Source organism: Mytilus californianus, unplaced genomic scaffold (assembly GCF_021869535.1).
Source record: "Mytilus californianus isolate M0D057914Y unplaced genomic scaffold, xbMytCali1.0.p SCAF_4, whole genome shotgun sequence".
NCBI lineage: Eukaryota > Metazoa > Mollusca > Bivalvia > Mytilida > Mytilidae > Mytilus > Mytilus californianus.
In genome coordinates, this window is record NW_026262690.1 from 115006724 (window position 1) to 115033488 (window position 26765).

Sequence of the window (26765 nt, forward strand, 5' to 3'; positions counted from 1 at the left end):
GTAACGCCCACTTGTCACATTGAATGTGTTATAAGACATTTAAACTCGAGTCGCCAAAGGTTCTAAATGCCTACATCAAATAGTACGAATTACTAGATGAGGACTAAACCTTGTTTGTCGATTTAAATGTTGAATAATTATTTTCTTTTTTTCTTCTCTTGTGCCAACATGTACTTTGCTCTTTTATTCTATTTAATCCCTATTGGAAGGCCTCTGACAGACTGAGTGAGCGTAAAATATCTGTTATCGATAGCCAATGGCAAACAAGTTAAAGCTACTGTAAATTCAGAAGTTATTACGTGCAATTATTAATAAATAAATTTGGTGTATTTACTGTCTTCTGATTGGTTAAAAGTATTACTTTTATTTTCAATGTTGTCAATTTTTATGGCGACACGCCCACTCTGACGTTGTATATTCATATGCCAACATCCGTGTACGTTGTTATGGTTAATATAAATAATATAAAAAGTTCTTTGAGCCTTATTTTTGATAGAAATTTATTTATAATGAATGGCTATAATTTATTTTGAATTTATTGAATCATAAAATTAATTTTTGACTCTTCACATTTTACATAATCCGCTTCGCGGATTATTCAATGTGAAGAGTCAAAAATTAATTTTATGGTTCAATAAATTCAAAATAAATAATAACCATTCAATAATTGCGATTTTGTAATTTTAGACTAAAATGCTAGTTTAAATTATTGCCAATACAACCTTATTGCATTTTTCGCAATAATAAAAACATTGCAATAGTTTCTGAATTTACAGTAATTGAGTTAGTATTATTACCAACATAAGTATTGGGGTTGTCTACGCTGTTATGAAAATGATTTTAAGAACCATCAAAAGAGAACAAAACCATCCGATTTTGTAAATGAATATTCCAAAATCATTGTCTTATACATATACGTGCACTTGCACAAGGTCAATTTCTATCTCTAGCAGTTTAAAGTTTATATAGTGAAGATGATAATGTATAACAGGTTTTAATAAATGAAACATAGCATTATTTTGTTAGTCTTCTTAGAGACAGATTGATCTGTAAAACGTAATTATTTTTTTATTTTTTTTATATTTAGGTTGTTATAATGATGATGTTTTCATGGTGTTGGGAGTAAGACTTGGATGTCTGATATTGTTAACATGTTGGTAGGTAATCAAGCATCTTTTTAGTAATATAATATTTGAAATCAATTTCATAAGGTTCTTTAGTACCAAAAAAATAATTTTACACTGATGAGATACCGGTTGAATTTTTTTGGTAAATATAAAACTGAGTTTATAATTCAGAATACCAAATATTTTTTCCATGATTTTTTGTTATCCTAGTGCAATTTTAAATTTAGTACATGTGTAATAATTTTTTTTAGGAAAGTTTAGTATAACTGACTACTTTTATATTCCAGGTTCGCATCAGGTTTCGATTGGGTTACTTGCTGGGATAAAGCTGTTATAAGGTGAGAACTTATTCATCAACATACAACTTTAATGTTTTTATGTTATAGTGTGATGAATGTCACTAAATAGATTTCAATATATATACTTTTTTTTAATTTACAATTAAAAAAAATCAGTATTCAATCTTTTCATTTTAAAATAATGTACCCTTTAAAGCAGATACTAGATCTGAAGAAGATATATGAAGGGGAGATAACAATAAAATCGGATATTTTTGATACTTTATATTTTTGAGTAATCAATATAAGTAATAAACAAATTGTTTAACATACACTGATGTCTGTTTCTTTATTCCCATTAGATTATTTTAAAATTAAGAATCAACAATTGAAATTTAACTTTGTTTCTTTTTCAGTCGAAAGAGTTGCTGTTGCTGCCTTCCTTGTATGATAAAATCCTCAGACTACAATCCTGCAAACCATTGGATGAACTGTTGCTATCTTTTGTAAAAAAAATCAGCAGATATTTGTCTTATAAGCAGAATGAATTATAAATGCAATTAATTTTTAATGCTTTATTATTCAAATTATAAATATTTATTTCATTATTTTTTCTTGCATTCAATTATTGTTTTGTGATTGAAGAAATATTAAAAAAAAACTGTGAAATTATTGTTATTTGAGAGGTCCCAAAGGTATGTTGTATGGTTTCACAAGATACCCATAAGACTTGCTTTAGACACAAGTTCAGTTTACATATATTTTTTAAGTTATGTACACTGGTTAAGAATTATAAGTTAAATGATTTTTTCTGGTTAGAAACCTATTAAGTAGGACTTTGATGGCCAAACACTAAAAGGGAATAAAACAAATCCCCTATTAAACAATTTAAGTACTGAGTTTTTGGTGCAATATGAACTAGTTGGTTTTCCCGTTTGAATGGTTTTACACTAGTAATTTTTTGGGGCCCTTTATAGCTTACTGTTCGATGTGAGCCAAGGCTCCGTGTTGAAGACCGTACTGTGACCTATAATGGTTTACTTTTATAAATTTTGACTTGGATGGAGAGTTGTCTCATTGGCACTCATACCACATCTTCTTATATCTAGAAATAAAAATGTTTAGTTAGTAAAATCACAAAAATACTGAACTCCGAGGAAAATTCAAAAAGGAAAGTCCCCAATCAAATGGCAAAATCAAAAGTTCAAACACATCAAACGAATGGATAACAACTGTCATATTCCTGACTTGGTTCAGGCATTTTCTTATGTAGAAAATGGTGGATGGTTTGTTTTGACTCTGCATTCTTTACATTCATACAAATTAAGGGCTGTCAGTTTTATTTATTGGTTTTGTTTATATATTATAAATGCATTATTCAGCATCTGAGACCACTCAAGTGAAAATAATTACATAGTTTTTGCAGTTTGTCATATTTTCTCATTTTTGTGTGATTGATTTCTATATTCTTTCTCATTTATGATTATTTATATTTTAATGTTTGATTTTTGAGGCTTGTACTCAGTTTCTAAACAATTACCTCCCCCCTCCACATGTATAACCAGGATCCTGTAAAAGAAGTTTTTGATTTTGAAGGATGGATGGATAATTAAAAATGCAAGATTTTTTTAATGTGCTAGTTCATAATGTAAAAGTCTGCACAAGACATCTAACCCCACCTAAACACATTATTCTGACTTCCAGCTGACCAGTCTTTGCTCCTACTCCTAATTGCTGAATGCTTAGCAGGGGAGCATCCAATACCAATTTTCAATTCTTTGATATGACCCAGGGCAGGACCAAATCCCATGCCCATCTGCACTCATGTTGAGCATAAAAAGGTTATTAAAGAAGATTTGTCTGTCTGTTTGTCCATCATCATCTAACATCCACAGCTTATAAACTATTGGAAGGTTTTCATTTAAACTTTCAGATTATCTTCTGTATCTAATGGTTGTGTGTATTTTATTTTATTATAATGAAATTTTGGGGTTCTCAATTGTAATGAATGGACCTCCTAAGTATTTGAAAAAAAAAGGGAAAGAAGCTTCTCATACCACCATTTTATCATGTGAAGGATAGGTTGGTTCAAATATATTTGTTTTTAATCATGTTTTTAGTAGTTGGATCTCATTATGACAAAATTTTAATGACTTAAATTCAAAATAAATTTGGAGTTCACACTGATATATATTACCACTGTAGCTTTAATGTAAACTTTATAAGGCTTTGCTATAACAGGATTTGTGTTTTATCTGGTTTTATCTGATTTTAGAGGTTTTTATGTGATTTTATTTGTTTTTACTGTCAAATCTTGTTATACCAAGCCTTAGTATGATTGAGTTTATATATTTTGATTATACATGCAATTCAAAATATAAATTTACATAATGAGATCAGACATTTATTATGCTTTTACCTCTTCTTAGTGGATAAATTAGAAAAATGAATGAACATAAATACTGAAGTGGTCGTTGAAGATTGACCAAATTACAAGATTTATAAATGCAGAATCTTGCTCTAACTAAATCTATGTTCTTATCAGCTGAACCAACCTATCCTTCAATATGAGTAATAAAATTTTATAAATGGAAAAGTCCATTCTTCGATTGGGGAACCTTTGGATGTGAAAAAAATATACACAATGCCAACAGATCCTGAAGATTATTTGAAAGTTTAGGCAAAAACAATTCAATCCTTTAATTGTGATTGGAAGTTGTAGACGGATGAGCAAACAGATGATATATTTGCTTACTATGACAGTCATTTCCTAAAGGATATGGACTATGGGTATGGGTTTTGCTCATGGTTGAAGGCTGTAGGTGACTGATAGTTGTTAAATTCTATGTCATTTGGTCTCTGGTGGAGAGTTGTCTCATTGGCAATCATATCTCCTCTTTTATTTTATATGAAATAATTACTTATTACTTCCTGGGCAAAAAGTTCTGGTTCCAAGAAAATAATTAAAAAAAATATTTATATCATACATGTATTGTTAAATAACTATCCTACTTTGATATAAAGAATTGACTTTGGTTAGAAATTGGGAGGAATTATAAAGAAACTTTATATACAATATAAGAGCTTGGGGTTATAAATGTTTAATGAAATGCAGTTAACTATTTCCTTGGTGATCTAATATTTTTTGCACAGCTCACGATATTAGTTTATTTAAATAACCCAGTAAATAAATTGAGTACACCTCATAAATGAATTTGATTCATATATTTTTATGCATTTTTTATCTAAGAATTTACCATTGTATTCCTTGTTATATTTGTAAATGCCTCTTCGTATGTGACAAACTGAGGATTCATATATTTTATGGAATTAAATAAATTTTGAGTTTGGTATTTAAAAGTATTGGAAAGCACCAAGTTTAATATTGAGCAAAAAAAAATTCCTTTAAGACCTAAGGATATTAAAATTTAAGACATGTATCTCAGAACAGAATTGATTTTCTAAATTCTATTTAAACAGCTAGTCTGGGAACTGGTGTCAAGAAACTAAATAGAATCCTCAGCGCTGTCAGTTATTTTGTATAATTGTGATATTTAACCAATGATACCTTACCCATGATGCAGATCCTTTTCCTCCTTTTACTTATAAAGGGACTAAAAACTTATTATTATTACAATTTCTTTGGTATTTGTACACACTTGATGGAGCAGAATGGGTCTGGTTTCATTTGAGTATTTTATATTATGATGCATGATAATGATATAAATAAATAGGTAAATAAAAATTTAATTGAGAAAACCTATCTTATATTTTATTTGAGTCTGAATGACAAATAAAGGGGGAAGAGGTTTCTGTGGTCAAGGGTAACACACAGCTGATTTATTGTATGGTATGGACGAAGTTGAAAAAGCGAGACTTGGGCATGCATTTTCTATAAGCAGCAGCTTCAACAATGTATTTGATTGTGATAAGTTCAAGTTAAAGAAAACAACTAGTGGTAGGTCAATGATATTTGGTATGCAGTTATATAAGCATTGAAACATCTTATTTCTAAGGAGATTATTTTGCTTCTCTCCCTCAGTCATAGTCGACTTAAAACTTTTAATTAGTTTACATGTATAAGTTTGTGATTAGGTCAATTGAAAGGGAACTATAAGTGGTATGTCAATGATATTTGGTATACAGATGTATAAGCATTGACAAATCTCAGTTCCATAGAGAGCTCCAGCCTCAGTCATGGTTTATTGACAATGTTTTGCATTATTTACATGTGATTTGTGATTAGATCAGTTTAAGATGAGTGACTAATATCTGATATTTGGTATGCAGTTGTATTGGCATTTGCAAGCCTCATTTTCATAGAGATTATTTGGTCCCACTTCCTTATCATGGTTCATGGACTTTGAAACTTTCACAGTTTAATTGGTTATTTTATTGATAAGTCAATGGTGTTGGGTATGCAGTTTTATAAGCATTAGCATTTCCATTGTTTTTATTTTGCCCTGAACCATCAGTCATGGTTCATTGCATATATAACAAGTTTAAATATTGCAATTTAATTTCAACATTTGTATTATACCACCAAAAAACGCAAGACATATCTCTGTGTCAACAGTTTATATTTCCATCTCTTGGTATCTTTCAACGTCATGTTTTGAGTTTTAAATGTCACAGAAACTTCTTTGCTAGTTTAAACAAGACTTGACACAAATGATACTTAGGAATTACATGACAGAAATGTTCATTGGACTTGCTGATTACCTGATTGGCTGCCAAGTCTTTAAATAGATCTAGAATTCTAAAATGATCTAGTTTATATAAAGGCTCATCAGATTCAAAACACAGGGATACAGATTTAGCAGTGGATGCTCCTGATATAAAACTTCATAATCCAGACTGAAGAAGAATGAGTTAATCCATATCTTGTATGCAGTTGCCTTATGGTCTGGTTTAATCTGGCATATGAACATTATCTTGATTCCATTTTTAAGGGTATGTGTACATTATTTGTTTTCAAATTAATTTGACAGTTTTTATGTGTAATAAGGACAATTAATTCTCTTATGGTTATTGCCTGTGATCAATTTTTCACATGAAGAGATATATTTTGTATCACATTGCATGGATTGGGATAAGAAAAAGGTTTACGAAAAATTTGTTAATTTGATTGGCTTATCCTGCACCATTTGGTCATCATTTAGGTTCCATGATTTGGTCTGTTCTCGGTCAGATTCTCTAGGTCAACAATGTATGGTGTACAGAATGATTATAATGTGAATATGATTGTCTGATGAGATACATCTGACCTTGGCCTTTTTTTGAAGTGTGGTCAACATTAAGTTTTTATAGACTGCAAAACTTTTGCCATTTTATAATGGTGTGGATATGTCGTCATTGTGGTCTGTAGACATATGTTTTCCAGACAATAACTTTGAGTTAAGTGTATAGATCTCAAAGAAATAAAACCACAAGGTCCCATACCACAAAAGGAAGGTATGAATTGAATTTGGGGTTATTGCCCTAACAGTTTAGGAATAAAGGTTAAAAAAAAAAGATTTTCCGGGGTTTCCAGACCATAACTTGAGAATAAATCCATGGATTTCTATGAAATTATTATACAAGATTTCAAACCAAAAAGGGAAAGTTGGAATTGATTTTGGTGATTATGGCCCAAACTGTTTGTATACATTATTTGTTTCTTGACCAATTTCAATTTCGATGAGAATCATGTATTCTTTGGGTTCTTTAATATATGCTGAATCTGTTACCATGTTTGTGTATTTCTGTTTTCGAATTGGTTCACATTCAGGTCCAAAGGGTCCAAAATTAATCTAAGTTTGATTTAAACCAAAATTTTAATTCTTGTGGTTCTTTGATATGCTGAATCTGCTGGTAACTGTGATCTGTGTTTAGATAATGGATTTAATTTTAGCCCTGTTAACAAACTAGTTCGAATTGAGGTCCAAAGGGTCCAAAATCAAAAAATTAAAAATTGAATTTTTTGAGTTCTCTGAAATGCTGATTCAAACTTATTTTAGATTTTGGGTATTAGGGTATAGGTAAATGCATTTTTGAATTCTTAAACCACATTCATTTGGAGTCCGAAACCTATGCTGTGTCAAATATTTTATCACAATCCAAATTAAGATCTGTATCAAGCTTGAATATTGTGTTCATACTTGCCCCAATTGTTCATGGTTCAACCTCTGTGGTTGTAACAAACTGTGCCCTGCAGTGTATTTTATTATGATTAGGTCAGAACTATAGTGAGTGTATAAAATGATTGCAAGGTGTAGTATGGTTTATATTTGCATCTGACCAGCTGACAGGGTTTATCTGAAATTGACCTTATATTCATGGGTCAATGATAATGTAAATGTTCTGTTATACCTAGATTGAAACCTGCATTTTTGGTCTTTCAACATAGAATTCAATTTTCATCAGTTTTCAGCCTGTCTGTTGAGTACAAAGCAGGGTTAATATTCATATAAGATTCACATGTTCTCATTCTTAATATGCATATTAATTTGCAGATGAACTTCAGCAGCCATTGCCCATCCATCATCAGTTACACGGACAAGACATTTCCCTGTGAGCATTCCTGATCATTCCTGACCAAATCATAAAGCCATTTGGGACAAATTTTTGATAACATTGTTCTTTTTTGAACACCTATTAATATTACATATGGTGTAGCATTCTAATGTTTTCATTGGATATGACGATCACGTGTTTCAAATGTTATATTACGTATCTGACGCCTTGTTTCAATTTTTACGTATATTGACGCTGTGTTTCTATTTAGGCAGTAACCATTTTTCGGGAGGGGGGGCATTGGATTTTTTTTGGAAAAAAACAGTTTGTTTCCAGTTTTTGGAGAAAAAAAAAATTGCTTGACCCTGAGAAAAAAAAATTGTTTGTTTCACCCTCAGCTGCCACTATATGTAATGCTAAAATTGAAAGCCTTAAAAATCCTTAGCCTCCCCCCCCCCCCCCCCCCCCCCCAGAAAATCAAATGGTTGCTGCCTTATACGTATATTGGTGGTCAATATTAAAATGTTACTAAATTTAGATTTATGACTTCATGACGTCACACATGACAACCACGGAGGAAACCCCACATCAGAAAAGAGAAGTTGCAAGTTTATCAGGAGATTTCAAGAATTTTATGTTAAATGCAGACGATAAGAATACAAGAATCAATTCTAATGCAACAAGCTATGAAGTTTAAAAATAAAAAAAAATGATATTTTCAGCAAGGATTTGTATGACTTGTATAGTACTATACAAATCCTTGTTTTCAGTAACATGTTAAAATTCTTGCAAAATACAATTAAAAAATCCACAGAAAGAACACTGAACGTCATTTTCCTAATACACTATTTACATATGTAATATAGAAATTAAGGACTTTCACTCAGTCAACACGTTATATAATATGGACCTGTTAGATTATATTTACACTCGGACTTCGTCCTCGGTCAAAATAATCTGAACAGGTCCATATATAAGGTATTGACCTCGTCAAAAGTCCATAATTGATAAATATTTCGGCAAATGACATCTGGAATATGATTAAACTACAAAAAAGTATTGGTTTGTCTCACTTGCAATGCATATGATATTATTCCTTAGATATTTTTTTCAAGTCTGCAACATTTTGTCATTGAAGCTGTAGCTTCGTCAACAGTTAACGTCAACGCTCCGTGTAAAATATTGACAAATAATGCCTACCCATGTTAAAATGAGCATAGAGCATGACATGAAGAAATTATTTCTTAAATAACTTTGTCAAAGTTCTCAAATTGTAAAGGGTCTAAAATAAAATCAATAGAATTTTTTGATAATTTGCAAAAAAAAAGTTAATATCTTGCTTTATTCTTTTTTTTTTATAATCTACAAGTTGTGTAAAAATTGTCAAAATTTGTATAGTTGATAAATGGAAAAAACAAACTTTGTGTGATAGAAAGAACAATAAAATGTATAATTTTAAAACGAAATATGAGAAGATAATTCTAAAAATTTGCTTAAAATGTGAGAAAATCAAAGTCATGGGATTTGATTACTTGCTACACATGATGTATATTTAACAAAAGTGGTAAGTAAGTTTAATTGACTTATCTCCCCTTATTAGGCTTAAGGTGCGTTTACACGGTACGATTTTCCATCCGATTTTCAATCCGATTTTATACCAACGCTCAGGTAAATCGTACAGCGTCCTGTTTACACGATACGTTTTTCCATCCGATTTTGATTTTATACAGATTCGAACACGTGCTTTTGCTTGATGATTTGAACAAATATCACGACGAGTATCATAAAACTAAAACGGAATAAGTTTCCTGGATAAAACATTTTCCTTCGTTTATTTATTAATTTCTAATGGCATATACAATGATATTCTTTCGACATTGTGACGTTTTGCTTCGTGGAAGACCGTCAGTTGCATGTTTTTTGGCGATATTTATGGAAGCTTGATACATACAATAATAAATAAATAAAATGGAGTTAAAAGTATTCAACATGAAAGTATGGGTACTACTATAATAATAGTAAATTCAGAAATTTCTACATGCATTAGTTATTGCAATTGTTGAAAAATAAACACAGGCGTGAGATTAATTATTACGATTAAAAAAATAATACTGCAAAGATGCTATAAAAAGCGATTTTTTTCTTCTTCAACCAAACTTATCCAGTCGCAATTTTTGCAAATAATTAAAACATCACAAACATTTTGGAATTTTCAGTATGTAATGATAAACTATTATATCATTTACATCTACATGCAGTGATTGTCCACGAATTGCAAGGAATTACGAACTGTCCGAACTAGTATATACCATCAAGTAAAATATTTCTAATTCAACAGAAATACATTTGTTATCAGATAAAAATGCTTCAAATTCTAACTGAACACACACAATTAAAACAAGTGACTAAATACTGTTACTTTTAATGAAAAAATAACTAGATATGATATCATAGCAACAAACATTACTACCATGACTACAGTTAAAAAAACCACTAGAAGGATGTTCTGTGTGCTCAGCTAAACTTTCTTTTTTCACAACAGACTTTGGTATTTGCTGCTCAGTCAAAGTATACTTTTTCACATCAATTTTTTTTCAGTTTTGATTTTCATCATATATCACAAACCGTAAAACTATAAAATTAACCTTCTGTAGAAAGGTGAATCACTTAAGGAAACCTCTGAATTGACCAACAGAAAAGTAGGACAAAACTGATTGATTATACTACATTAATGTCTGTTCATATTGTATTAATCATAAGATTAGAATCACGTGATGATACACATGTAGATGGGTTTGGTTTTACTGTGTTGAAAAGCAAAGATGTGATATAAGTTTTTTTTTACTGAACAGTAAATACTAAAGTCTGTTTAGCCTACCTAGTCAATCTATGCAAATAATGCTTAGATATCATTAAAATTGCAAAGAAACTAGTTGAATTTTTCGTGTCGATGATGTTATGATATATGTGTTATACTAAAAGCCTTTCAAAACAAACGTGGTGGAAATTGATGAATTTTGGTAAAATATTCGTTTTTTTATAAACAACAACAACAACAACAAAAAACAACAAAAATCAACAAGACTGGGAAATATTAATATTTATGTCATAAATGGAGTATCATCTTTAATGACAATGTAAATTTAATCGAAACATAACATACAAGATTGTATAAGGAAACTGACAAAATTTCATTACTAGAAATAAGTATTTTGAGAAAAAACTGAGATTTGTCTCATAAAACAGGAAACCGGAAAATCTGTCAATTATAAATCTATTTTAAACATCACAGACATGATTGCATATGAAACTGATAAAATTTCATGACAGGAAAATAGTATTTGAGTGAAAAGCTATAAGATTTTTATCATTATTCTCCGAAAATATTTGATATCGCTGCAATAAAATCAGGCCGACATTCAATATGTATTCAAATAAACTGTTGACACAGAGATATGTCTCGCCTGTCCGCATAAATAAAGGCAACATTAGTATACCGCTTTTCAATAGTCATAATTCGATTAAGCAAATACAAATCCGGGTAACAAACTAAATCGAGGGAAACACATCAACTACAAGAGGAAAACAACGGAACAACAGAAACACTGAACTACAACAAAAGCAAACGCCATTATACATAGAAACGGACTGTAGATAACAACTGCCTTGTTCCTGACTTGGTACAGGAATTCAGAAAATGCCAATCTGATGGACAGCAACATTGCTTATTAATTCGAAGTCACTGGACCATGATCTTGTGGGCAGTGCCTACAAATGGTCGACAAACTGAGATGTCTAATAGTAATGCATCTTTATACAAAATATCATTGATCTGTCACAAGTAGTTCTTATCAAACTGACTTAAGCAGAAAACTTAACATTGAAAGTTGCTTATTAATTCAAAGTCACTGGACCATCAACTAGGGAGCAGGGCCTCAAAATATTCGTCAAACTAATATGTACTGATAGTAATGCAACTTCATACAAAATATCATTGATCTAACACATGTAGATCCTATCAAACTAACTCAAGCAGAAATATTAACATTGAGGATTGCTTATTAATTCAAAGTCACTAGACCTTGTCCTAGGGACTAGGGCCTCAAAATAGTCGTCAAACTGATATGTACTGATAGTTATGCAGGTTCATACAAAATATCATTGATCTATTACAAGTAGATCCTATCAAACTAACTTAAGCAGAAAACTTAACATTGAAAATTGCTAGTTAATTCAAAGTTGCTTGACCATGACCTTAGGGCAGGGCCTCGAAATAGTTGACAAATTGATATGTACTGATAGTAATGCATCTTTATATTAAATACCAATGATCTATCACAAGTAGTTCCTATCAAACTAACTTGAGCAGAAAACTTAACAATTATTGCCGCAATCCCTATATGTCTCGCCTCCCGCGACGTTTGTCGCAGGCGAGACAAAAAAAAACTGTGCATTCTCATTGAGTAAGTAAAATTTGCTGTACTCTAAAATGATAGGAATACAAGATAAAAAAATTTAAAAAAAACATCCGTTTCCCCTTCTTTAAATCTGAGTGGACGAAATCTAATTACCGTTTCTGTACTTTGCTGATGGTTTTTCAATCTTCGGTAGAAATATATTGTATGTGTATTTTAAAGAAATAAATTACTTAAAAAAATTGGAGAATTGTCAGAAAATCACGGTTACAGCTTGATGCTTGATTGTATTTCATCTGAACTAACAGTGGAACAAGCAAATACCAGAGATCGGAATTTATTTCATACTCATAGATAATTGCGATCTTATAAGGCTTTTCTACCGCAGGAATAGATTACCTTAGTTGTATTTGGCAAAACTTTTAGGAATTTTTGGTCCTCAATGCTCTTTAACTTCGTACTTTGTTTGGCCTTTTCAACTTTTTTTTATTCGAGCGTCACTGATGAGTCTTTTGTAGACGAAACGCGCGTCTGGTGCAAATACAAAATTTCAATGATTCCTGGTATCTATGATGAGTTTATTTATATACTATCTTATTTAATTAATTTATGAATTCAGTGTTTTCCTCAGGACTGAATCGTGTTGAAACAGTTTGTATCTTGTCTCGTCACATTTGTCCTATCCTCTCTTTTTATGGACAGTTCCCATTGAGTTCCCTTTTTTTGTTATTGACTTTCATTCATTTGAGTTTTGTTTTCTTTTAAACTGTGTTGTTTTTCATTGAATTTTGGCAGTCTAATTCTATTTAATCTTTCACTTTTAGTGTAGATTCTTATTTACATGGGTTCAAGCATAATGATGGTTTCATAGATTCGATATACTCAATAACTCACATTTCAATGAGTGCTTACATCTCATATATCCAAGTGAACTTTGAATTAAGGATACTGCCGATAGTAGAAAGACTGCTTCGTATCTTGATCTTTTTCACGTTATTGGCATAGGTTGGCGATTTCAAACTAGAATCTGTGACAAACGTGATGATTTCAACTTCCAATTTCTCATCAATAACCTACCATCCATTCCATCGTATGATGTTTCCATATCTCAGTTAATACGTTACGCTCGTGCAGGTTTAAACTTTACGAACTTCATTAACAAACTGAAATCGACACTACATAGGTTTTACGGTTACCATCACGTATTGATTAACCGATACGATGTTTCGGGGTCTCAACTCTCTAGCGACATGTTTTCGTGGTCTTATAATTCGAAACAATAAATTTTTCTACACCCGGGTAAAGGTTACTTAAGCCTTCCTTGTGACAATCTTTTTGATTTTTTGGTTTTGATGGTCTTCAACCGTATTTTAATTCGCCTTCGAATTGTTTTGATTCGAGCGTCACTGATGAATCTGATATAGACGAAACGCGCGTCCGACGTATACAATTATACACCTGGCATCTTTGATGAGATTTTAGATCTTGGGATACCAGTATACTAAGTAGTAGTCTAATCTTTAATTTACCGATCGTGTCTTATTCCCGATGGTGACATTTTGACTAAATGTGAATTCGACTTGCGGGTGATGCATGTATAGCAGGAGACGCATATGCTGTCGACGCATCTGGTCACGCTCCTTTGGAGTTGTTGCCATTCCCTCATTTCGGCCAAGTGAGCTTTGGCACCCGTCGTCCGTCGGCGTCCATTAACTTTTACAAAAATCTTTTCCTCTGAAACTACTGGACCAAATCTAATAAAACGTGGCCACAATCATCATTGGGGTTTCTAGTTTAAAAATTGTGTTCGATGACCCCGCTTGCCAACCAACATGACCGGCATGGCTAAAAATAGAACATAGGAGTAAAATGCAAGTTTGGTCTATTATTTTTAAAACCGCCATCAATATAGAAAATCTGACAAAGGCAGAAATGTTCAAAATGTTGAGATCTTCCTTTTGTGTATTTAAATCAAAACTGTCAGACGGTTTATATGAGTTGTTAAATTAAATGAGAAATTTTCCCTTGTTTTTTTTTTTCATTTTTGCCTTTTATCTTGAAAACTATAGTATACTCTGCAAAAAAAAAAACGCATAATGGATTTTTAAGAATTCTAATACATGTATTTTGAATGAAAATTATGCAATAACTAATAAAGATATTCACTCAAAACGTGTTTGATTGAGAAGAGGACAGTCAATTCCTTCGAGATTGGTGAATAAAAGTCAATTTATCACAATTAGAGTTACTTCCGGTGCCATTAAAGTTAGTACCGCGTATGACCACCTCTCGCTGCTAAGACTGCTACACATCCCCTCGGCATGGATGCTATGAAAGTTCTAATGTTGTTGCGTGGAATTGCTCGCCATTCCTGTTGCAACATTTGTCGGAGCTGATCAAGGGTCTGAGGTGGGGGTTGACACTGGCGCACACGTTAGTGTAAACAATATTTTATTATGAATTATACGAATTACAATATATATTCACATTCACAAATAGGATTCAGAAACAAGCAACAAGTGCTTATGTTAATCTGTCTCCTTGTTAAATTGGATACAATATACTCAAATAAATCAAGACTACATGCTCTGTTGCATAATAAAAATATTGATAATGTCAGTTGAGTTTCATAATGAACTGAAAAGTAAAGAATAGTGTAACTGATAAGATGAAATGCTTACAGGTATATTTGTACCGATTATCAGGCTGTCTGCATATTCATATCGTAAAATATCAGCTGCGAGTCACACGATGAAGATTTTTGTCGAGTGAGCGCAGCGAACGAGATCAAAAAGCCTTCATATTGTGTCGAGCAGCTGATATTTTACAATCTCAATATGCAGTTAACCTGATAATCGATTTATCGGGCTGTATTTGCGTATTTTGGAAGTGTTTTCCTTTTTCACCAGTAAACTGGAAGATGACTTGATAAGTTCGGGTCAAACTTATCAACGTCGGTTCAATCATTATGACGTCGCTGATATGTCCGGGTCAAAGTTATTAAGGCCGGGTCAACGTATTTGACGTCACAAAGCCGTAATATGCAATTTTATTAAGAGCTGAGCAGAGTGATATAGACAGTGGGACGACCGATAATGTGAATTATTATTTTGTAAACCTTTTATATTTAATAATGAACCGTTGTACCATGAGAAATAAACTAATGTTTTCTTCATTTGAAATCATATTTGAGCCATTTATTAGTAATTCGGTGTCCATTGGTACTGTTAATTGTAGGCTTCCAAATGATATTATCATTTCTTGTCTTATGTCTGAATATAATGGGCAAAATAATAAAAGTGCGGGTTAGTTTCCAAGTCACCACAGCGACAGTGTCCAAGTCACCACAGCGACGGTGAGGAGAAGATACTAAGTTTCCAAGTCACCACAGCGACAGTGAGGAGAAGATACTTAGTTTCCAAGTCACCACAGCGACAGTGAGAAGAAGATACTTAGTGTCCAAGTCACCACAGCGACAGTGAGGAGAAGAAACTACTAGTAAGTGTCCAAGTCACCACAGCGACAGTGAGGAGAAGATACTAAGTTTCCAAATCACCACAGCGACAGTGAGGAGAAGATACTAAGTTTCCAAGTCACCACAGCGACAGTGAGGAGAAGACACTAAGTTTCCAAATCACCACAGCGACAGTGAGGAGAAGACACTAAATTTCCAAATCACCACAGCGACAGTGAGGAGAAGATACTAAGTTTCCAAGTCACCACAGTGACAGTGAGGAGAAGAAACTAAGTGTCCAAGTCACCACAGCGACAGTGAGGAGAAGATATTAAGTTTCCAAGTCACCACAGCGACAGTGAGGAGAAGATACTAAGTTTCCAAATCACCACAGCGACAGTGAGGAGAAGATACTAAGTTTCCAAGTCACCACAGCGACAGTGAGGAGAAGACACTAAGTTTCCAAATCACCACAGCGACAGTGAGGAGAAGACACTAAGTTTCCAAATCACCACAGCGACAGTGAGGAGAAGAAACTAAGTTTCCAAATCACCACAGCGACAGTGAGGAGAAGATACTAAGTTTCCAAATCACCAGAGCGACAGTGAGGAGAAGAAACTAAGTTTCCAAGTCACCACAGCGACAGTGAGGAGAAGAAACTAAGTGTCTTGGAAACAAGTGACAGTTTAAAGAACTGCTATTCTTTCTTAATCGCGCATGAAGAATTTGACCTTTTCGACATCCAGCATAAAAGTATAAAGGGACTCGATCGTTCTGATTACGAATATGTTTCTTAAATAAAGAGAGCGATTCACAATTTCTTACACTTAAATGGTAAATGGTTCCATAATTTGATGGATGACGGATAATAATCTGAATAAAGTTTTGTACGGGATTTTACCTCTAATAGATTATTACTTTGTCCAGTACTGTGGTCGTGTCGACCACTGACATAGCCAGGTAATAAATCTTGCAAATATTTTGGGGTTTTATTTTTGACAATTTTATGAAGCAGTATTAATTTGTGGTTACTTCTTCGATCTGAAAGTTTCTCCCATTGGATTTCTTAATATAACATCGAAGTACTTGTGAGTTTAGTTCCTCCTGTAACTATACAAGCAGCGTCCAACTGGATGTTTTCGAGTTTATTCATTAAAGATTGATTTCCTGAATCCCAGATAACATACTCATATTCAATGATAGGTCTTATAAACGATATATATATTTTTTTCAAGGTCATTCTATCTAAAGTGTGTTTTATTTTGCTTAAAATATTAAGTCTTTTTTAAGATTTTTGTACAATATAATCAACATGTACATTCCATGAGCCATTATCCGAAAATAGAACTCTTAAATGCTTGTGCTTTTCGACAACGTGTTATTCTTCGTTATTCATTTTTAAAGATGGGTGATAAGGTTTTGCATTTTTACGGGAAATAATCATGGTTTCAGTTTTCTTTGGGTTGAATTTTACAAGCCATTTCTGGGACCATTCGTGAATTTTGTTCAAATCACTATTGTGAATTTCAGCAGTTCCTACTGGATTATAGTTAAATATAGACTTGTGTCGTCAGCAAAAAGCTTAATTTGGGCTTCGATATCAGTGACTATGTCATCAATAAATACCAAAAAACAAGAGAGGACCTAATATAGAACCTTGTGGAACGCCAGCATTAGTGGACAACCAGTCAGAATTTGAACCATTTATAACTGCTCTTTGAGACCTTCCATTCAAATAATTATTTATCCATTTAAGTAAGTTTCCAGATATACCATATTTCTGTAATTTAATAAGAAGACCTTTATGACAAACTCTATCAAATGCCTTACTTATGTCACAGAACACAACACGTATTTCTTTGCCACTATCCAAAGCTTTCCCAAAATCATTCGAAATATCTACTAACTGATTTACAGCAGAGCCCCCCCCCCCCCCCCCCCCCCCCCCCCCCCCCCCCCCTGGTGAAGCCGGACTGTTCCAAAGTCGCGAAATTGTGCTCTGGTTAACATTTCCAGTTCTTGCTACTTCACTTTGGGACACTACGGCCTAGAGACGGCCGATAACGATATTTTGAATAGCAGGATCCAACCTTGGCATGGCAGCGTTTTAACGTTGTGATGACTTAACTCTTCAAACTTGGTCCTTATATGCGCAAAAGTGTAACAGTTGAGTTGACCACAAAATTCTCGTGAACAGCGTTAGCAAAACTTCGCGGCGAAAAACGTCATATGCACTTTTAGCGACTCGCAAATTTTATGTGGCAGAGAGCCAAATCAAAAGAAAGAGAATTTTAAGTTTAAAACTTACCTGTAAAAATTCGAAGATTCAATTGACCGTTTCATTTTACCTTGTAAAATATATATTTTGCATTTTGAAAAATTCATCCGAGCTATGCATTTCTTTTTTTAAAAGTCTAGATCGAGAAAAACTTGAAATAGCAAAGATGATCATCAAGACAAGATCTACTAAAAAGTCAACGTAGCTAAAATCGTTCGAGGACTTCTTATTGGAGTAATTGCCCTTTAATGACAATTTTTACCATATTTTTGCGTTTTTTTCCTAATATCTAAAAAAAATTTTAATAGATAGATAGAAACTTAAAACTGACAGCGAGACAATATCTACAAATAAGTCAAAAAGAAATAATCAGGCTTATTGGAGTTATTGCTCTTTAAAGACGACTTTTACTAGTTTTTAGTATTTTTACTTAATATCTTAAAAACTAGAATAGATAGATAGATACTTAGATTAGCACTACAAGATCTACAAATAAGACTGCATGGTCGAAGTAGTCTGACAACCCCTTATTGTAGTTAATGCCCTTTAATGACGATTTTACCTATTGTTTTCGTATTATCTGGAAAACTATAATAGATAGATAAACACTTTAAATAGCAGAACTCATCAGCAAGACAAGATCTACTTATAAATTTACATCACCACAATCATCAGCCAACTGCTTATAAGAGTTAGTACCCATAAATGACGATTTTTACCTTGTTTTTCTAATAATCTTGAAAACTGTAATAGATAGAGGTAAAAATGATCAGCAGGACAATGGACCTCTTGCACAATACAATTTAGAAATTTTGAAATAAATTTCCCGAAAAGAAGGTCTAAGTCTTTTTATGTTTACTGTTCACAGGAATATTTTGCTTCCTACATGTACACGGTAGACGGTCTCACCGTTGACCTTTTGTCCACTAGCTGCGTAGTAAAGGCAACAGTAGCTTACCAATGTTTAAATCAAGGTAACAAAAATACCGACGTTCCCTTTCAGCCGATTAAGAGGTTGTCGTTTGTTGCTGTATATCATATTTGATTTCTCGTTTGAATTGTTTTACATTTGTCATTTCGGGGCCTTTTATAGGTTATATTGCGGTTTGGGTTTTCCTCATCGTTGAAAGCCGTATAGTGACCGAAAGTTGCGTACTCCTGAGTCATTTGGTCTCTGGTGCAGAGTTGTCTCATTGGCAACCATATCACATCTAAATTGACCATTTTTTATTGTAATAAAAAAATGAGTTCCATGACGACAATTTCTATACTCAATTTATAAAAGCACATTATGAAAGCTACTTTCTCACAATTTTTCTTTTTTTTAAATTCGATTGTTAAGTTTTCTTTCTTTTCAAACAAGATTGGCTTTTCTATGTAAACTCTATACAAATTCTGACTGTAGCTTCAAAAATAGCGATGTGACATATTCGTTTTATCATATTGTTGACAGTAGCTTTAGATAAATTTCATTTTGATAATGATTTAAAAAATTCTATTTTTTTTATTTAGACCCCGACCAATCTTAAGTGTTCTATGTTCACTATCATACATTTTGTTTTGCATTGACAAAAATTCTCATTTATATTCCAAAGTGTTAGTTATTCTATATCTGCAAGCATCTATACAATCTATTTGAATACATAACATTACACAAATAGGTCGAGATTTTCAGGACTGTTTTACTGAGAGTACCTGTTTGGTGAATTAGTGATACATATACTGATGATAACAAATAAAGAAAAGGATTGTTCAAATAAGATATGCATTGAATACAGAGATACTGAAATAAAAAAATAAAAAAACTAATACTAATAGTATCAAAAGTTTCATGTAAAATTTAAACAAAATGCAATATTTGCCGATATCTTAATGTGTCTTCCCTTATAATTATACTTAGAGTATTCACAATGAGTTAAAATATTGCAACTTGACTGATATTGCATTTTATACAGTTTGTTTGAAGAATTTCGAGTAAAACGCAAACAAACGAGAGATAACACAAGATGGCGGAATTTGACATCTTGTCCTAACTGTAGGCATTGGATGAAGTATCATCAATGTTGCTAAAAAATTTGGTTCTATATTATAAAACGGTTATTGCACTTATATTGACGTAAACTGTCCTTTGCAGTATATCATATTGCACTCGCAAGCTAATACAATATGATATACTACTCAGGACGATATTCCACAATATAAGTGCAATTATATTTAGTATATACATTTTTGTTTGTGTTATCAATTGTATAAAACATTCACTCTTTTTCAACGAACTCATCATGATGGCATAAACCACATCGCGTCAAAATGGACAAATTTTAATGGCCTGCCAAATATGAGAGCATTTATGTATAGTTTTAAATGTTAAAATCAATATACTGTGGGATAGTATTGACATCCTTCCTATCAGATAAAGATTGCAAAAGGAAGTTAGAACAAATAACAAATTAGTCATATGCATTAAATATTTTTCATACATCATTCATTGCAACCACTGTTAGATTGGGTTCTGCATAATGGCTTCATCCAAATCTCTCCAGGAAGGACAGATTCCTATATCTTGTCAGTTGTGCGAAGAATCCAATGAAATAAAATGGAAATGTTTACAATGTGACTTTCTCTTGTGTACAAAATGTCAAAGACTTTATGAGAAAGTGAAATCCACTTACCAGCATACCATTATTAACATCAAAGACATTGCTTCACACCTGCAGCAAGCCAAGGATAACAAAGATTTTCGTAATATTCCATGTGAAATTCATAGTGAACAAAACTGTTGCTTATTTTGTCAGACATGTGATGAAGTTGTCTGCCCTTCGTGTACTGCCAAAACTCACAGTAAACACGACATGATTGAATTAGCTGAAGCTTATGATTCAACTGTCAAGAAAATGAAAACTTTCAAATCTTACTTTGACGTGACATTATCAAATAATGAAAGAGGAAGATCTACCATCTCTTCATTTAAATCGTCAGAAGACTTCAAATATGAAATAGAGAGGCAAAAAATACTGAAACAAGAAAAAGCTTTAAAAGATGAAGTTGAAATGCTCACAAAAAAACTTCTGAAAGAACTTGACCAAAGATGGAACCTTCTTCAGAAATCAGTAAATAATGAAGATAATAAGTCAAAGAAGATAAACAAAAATTTAGAATTTCGAAAAGAGAGTTTAACCGTAGCCTTGGCTTCTGCCAATACAGGCGATGTTTTCCGTGCATACAAGAAAGAAAAAACAGCCAGGAAACAGAGTATAGAACCAGTAAATACTCATTTTAAAAAACTGCCACAATATGTACCAGGGAAAACGCAGATTCAACAGGCACTACATGGAAACCTAACAGAGTCTGATGACATTTATTTACTAGAACAATATAAATTCAATGTGATTACAAAATTCAACACTGGACTAAAACAAGTTGAAATGGTATTCATCTGTGCTGATGGAACAATGTGGATAAGCGATTTTAACAACAAAATCCTACAAAAACTACAATTTTCAAACGGACTGGTAAAAGTTGTGCAGAAGATACATGTATCTTGTGCGGGCATGGCATTATTACCATCTGGAGACTTACTTATATCTACTACAGAACCAAATCTTAAAATACTTTCTCATACCACTGGAAAAATTACTTCTTCAAAATATAGTGTAGCACCTTTAATTACTGGTCATATCCATATAACCAGCGATAATAAGATCATAATCAGAGCCGGAAAGAAAGGATCTGTCTTCCCAGTTAAAGGCACAAGACAAGTTGTTGTTATGGATATAGAAGGAAGAACTGAAAAGGTGTATGAATTAGACAATAATGGAAAACCTATCTTTTGTGCCCCACAGAGAATAACATCAGATACTGATAATAACTTGTATGTCCTAGATCGTCTGAATAAAGACAAAAGTGGTATGATAATGGCATTGAATAAAAGTGATGGAGTGAGGTGGATATATAGTGGCAATCTAGATATCAACAAAGGACAAGTTACATTCAGACCTCACGATTTAGTTAGTACTAAATTAAACAATACTATCATTACAGATATGGATAGCGATATGATTCATATCCTGAACATTTCAGGGCAGTGTATCTATTACTTGAACACTAAGGATCAATTAGGTATCCTTTATCCATATTCTTTAAAAACTGACAAAAGAGGCACACTGTACATAGGTTGTGGTACAGAACAATATGGACCTAATGAGGCCAACATATATACTGCTCAGTTTTCAGGACTCTAAACATTTACTTGACAGTTGTGATATTCACTTCCGGTGTCAATGATAGCTTACATTACACTGATTAGAAAGATATATTGTTTTAATGTTTTGCCATTTGGAATAAGGGAAATAATTAGCTATTTACTGTCTACAAAACGCCATTTCCGGTGTCATATAATGGCTTTCACTACACTGATTAGAAAAATATTTGGTTTTTATGTATTGCTATTTGAATATATTAAATAATGGAAACTACTTCCGGTCTACCAAATGGAACTTCCGGTTCATTTGATTAATTACTTCACACTGATTCTAAAAGTATAAGGTTTTTAGGTACTTTTGCATGAAATAAGTGCAAAAATGGCCACTTCTAGTTTGCATATGGTCACTTCTGGTTGACTTTTTCAAGGTCATATGTCGTCAAACTTAATACAAAAGACCTTTTGGCATTCTTATGTACCTGTATGCAGTTATAGCAGTAGTCTATTTTCAAGCTAAAGAATAAAGGATATCAAACCAAAGACCGCAACTCTCTAATATGTATGGTAAAGTAGTTATCCTACAAAACAACGTATTTTGAATATTTAACAAGAGAAAAATCCTTTAAAATGTCACCAGAGCACTTCGATCCAAATATATCGGCTTTGCGTCAAGTCATAACTGAAAATTTGACAATAACTTTACGTCGATAACTTTTAACGGTTTCTGAGGAGTTGACGATTGACCTTGAACTCAATTCCTGCTTATGGCCCAAGGACCTCATATCAAAATACTCTCAGTATCTATGAATTACGGTTTAAGGGTTTCACTGACAAACTGTTTTTGTTGAACACAAAAAGGAAAATAACTATTACTATCAGCGCCTGACAAAAAATTTTTGTAGCAACATTGCAGCAGCGCCTGCATACGGAGTATATATCTCCCAATTGATACGATATTCCCGGGCTTGTATTTCCTATCATGATTTCCTTGATAGGGGATTGCTGCTCACAAGGAAGCTATTAAACCAAGAGTTCCAAATGGTGAAGTTGAAATCATCCCGTCGTAAATTTTACGGACGCCATCACGAGTTGGTTGACCGTTATGGAATAAGCGTTTCACAGATGATATCGGATATGTTCCTTATGTCGTAACTACAATACCCTTCCCTTTTCGCGAATTTAACCTACCGAATAAGACTATTTACCGGATTTGTAATAACATAAGCAACACGACGGGTGCCACATGTGGAGCAGTATCTGCTTACCCTTCCGGAGCACATGAGATCACCCCCAGGTTTTGGTGGGGTTCGTGTTGCTTAGTCTTTAGTTTTCTATGTTGTGTCATCTGTACTATTATTTGTCTGTTTGTCTTTTTATTTTTGGCCATGGCGTTGTCAGTTTGTTTTCGGTCCATGAGTTTGACTGTCCCTCTGGTATCTTTCGTCCCTCTTTTATTATCTACTACACCTTTTGCGTCTTTGTTAGAATACTTTGTATGTTTGTTTGAATTTTTTAGGAAGTTGTGTTGTATGTCTGTGATGTAACGTTTACACAAATATGGGCTGCTGGTTCCTAATTATTGTCACATTAACCTTTTATAGAATTGAGAATGGAAACGGGGAATGTGTCAAAGAGACAACAACCCGACCAAAGAGCAGCCCAAAACCACCAATGGGTCTTCAACGCAGCGAGAAAATCCCGCACCTGGAGGCAGGCTTCAGCTGGCCTTTAAACAATATTGTATACTTCTTCAGTGAAATGAACGCCACACTTAACTCCGAAACATATAAATGAACCCAAATTTAAAAAACACACAAAAGAATAACAAAGGCTAGAGGTTCCTGACAGGCACATAAATGCGGCGGGTTTTAACATGATTGGTGTGATCTCAACCCTCCCTTATACCTCTAAGCAAAGTGGAATAAACAAACACACAGCTATACGCACAGTAAAACTTATTTTAAAAGAAGTCGGAGTCCGATGTTAGAGAAGGTCACAGAAAAAACTAAGCAAAATAACAATGGTCAACATAAATTAAAAAAGAACTACTAGTAGTTCCTGACATGCCAGCTCCAGACATCAATTAAACTGATCGAAAGATTAAGCCTTCATCATATGAAAATCAACCACAATCCCTCCATTTTGGGGTTTAGTATTATGCCATCATAAATTATACGAGAAGAACATAACACGTACCATACCAACAACTGATTTTAGAATAAATATATTTATTTCCGATGCAAAGACCCTGTGAGTGGATCAATGTTAATTAAACAAATGACATCTTAATAACTTGACAACAATATTGTAACTATATCCCTTCTGAATTAATCTGTTTAAAGGTTTGGTTGGCTTTTGAGGTGAAGGGCGACATTTGCTATGTATAGAATATTACCATAAAAGATCGGATGTGAAATACCTGAACGTATAAGATGTCTGCACGTTGATTTATATTTACGATTGATGTCCTTGTGTCGATGATAAAATTTAGTAAAAGTTTTGGCAAGTTTGTGATATTGAAAACCCTTGTGCAATAATTTTTCAGTATTACAGAGATTTTTTCGTTAAAATCAAATACGTTATAACATATACTACCGAATCGAACAAGTTGAGATATATAAACACCACAAGGTGGTGCCAAGGTAACGTCACCATTTAAATTTGATGATAAACAACAGGAAATGAAAAATCATATCTTTTATCGTAAAAAGTATTAAGCTTCCCGTTAAAGATATGGATATCAAAATCCAGGAAAGGGCCGTGTTCGTTAGTTAGTATTAGCTTTATCTAAAGTAAGTTCAACAGGATAAAGACATACTGAAGTCGTCATTATTGAGAGCCAATATATCATCCCAATAAATAAAAGTGTTATTAAATATTTGTATCAGATGTTGTTTCGATGGATCTTTAGGGATTTTTGTCATAAATTGTAATTTGTTAAGTGGTGCGCACAGTTACTATAAATAAGAAGATGTGGTATGAGTGCCAATGAGACAACTCTCCATCCAAGTCATAATGTATAAAAAGTAAACAATTATATTTATATAGATTTCATATACCTAATATCTTATCGACATGTTGCAAAACAAAAGTTACATTTCAGAAAGAAAAGTCACTCATGCTGAACAAACATTAAATTTTATCTGTAAATATGTACCAGATATCTCATGAATTGATTAGGCATTAAAAAAAGCTCTATGTTCAAGGGATGCCAACTTCAACAAAAATTACTTATCCTGAACAAAACTGAATCTTGATTTATAACTTCTTCTGAAATAATTATATACAGAGTATCTAATCATTTCATTTAAGAAGAAAAATGTGGAAAATTGTTATTTTCAAGTTATTTTCTACGTCAAATGGAAACAACTTCCATAAAAATCATACATTTAAAACGAATCACTAACTCAAACTGCAAATTCCTTCTTAACTAACTCATGAATCAAAAACGAACTGACATGGCAAAAAACGAAAAACGAACAAAAGACAAATAACAGTCTACAAAAAAATAATAGAGAAAACTAAGAGTGAGCAAAACAAACCCCACAAAAAACTGGGGGTTATCTCAGATGCTCCGAAAGGGTAAGAAAAGCTGGGCATTTTTTCTGTGTATTGTTTGCTTTCGACAATTTTGAACACCTCAAAAGTATGATATTTTACTAGTTTTTAGTATTTTTTTCAGTTTAACAACAGTATTAAGATCTACTTGCTTCTGAAAACAATGGCCAATTACATCGACCAAAAGGAAAAATACTACATGATTTAATATTCAAATTTTGATAAAAATGTATATGCAGGGTAAGATACATATTCTTACATAAAGTCAATGCGGTCCAAGCATGTGGCGAATATCGACTGCAGCAAAAACTAAACATTTAGCCAAAAATTAGTCAATCTTATGATTTTCATTTCAAAAGTGTAAAACGGTGACTTCATACTGATATCACTATTGTTGTAATGTAGAAAAGTTTGCGAAATTTGTTTTTGTCGGATATTTTAACATGTTTTACATCAAATTTTTACATGTTTTACATCAAATTTTTACATGTTTTACATCAAATATGAATAAGAAGATGTGGTATGAGTGTCGGTGATACAACTCTTCATCAAAGTCACAATGTATAAAAAAAAAATGTTAACCTGTTTACCTGTTTACCTGAAGACCGTACGCGTACGGTGACCTATAGTTGTTAACTTCTATTTCATTTGGTCTCTGGTGGAGAGTTGTCTCATTGGCAATTATACCACATCTTCTTGTTTCTATATTTATAACTATGCCGTGGCAAAATAAAACGACGAAAAGACAAACAAACGGTACACAAAACACAACATGGGAAACTAAAAACCTGTCCAAGTCAGGTATATGGCAGTTGTTACCAAATAGTCCGTTTCTATGTATTTTGTTTTTGTTGCAGTTCAGTGTTACTGTTGTTCCGTTGTTTTCCTCTTATAGTTGATGTGTTTCCCTCGGTTTTAGTTTGTAACCCGAATTTGTTATCGCTTAATCGATTTATGAC

At 32.8% G+C, this 26765-nt stretch overlaps 2 protein-coding genes and 1 long non-coding RNA gene across 4 annotated transcripts in view; 2 read left to right on the forward strand and 1 right to left on the reverse strand.

Moving 5' to 3' along the window:
• The window catches only part of LOC127699116 (dihydroxyacetone phosphate acyltransferase-like), a 226750-nt gene that overhangs the window by 129329 nt on the left and 70656 nt on the right, over window positions 1-26765 (reverse strand). The window lies entirely within an intron of this gene.
• On the forward strand, window positions 1432-5168 carry LOC127699164 (uncharacterized). The gene is made up of 2 exons (XR_007981113.1): window positions 1432-1465; window positions 1822-5168. It is a non-coding gene; the product is annotated as an uncharacterized LOC127699164 (long non-coding RNA).
• On the forward strand, window positions 20514-22540 carry LOC127699120 (uncharacterized). The gene has a single exon (XM_052202861.1). It carries the CDS (start codon window positions 20567-20569, stop codon window positions 22286-22288), a length of 1722 nt encoding a protein of 573 aa, XP_052058821.1. The 5' UTR covers window positions 20514-20566; the 3' UTR covers window positions 22289-22540.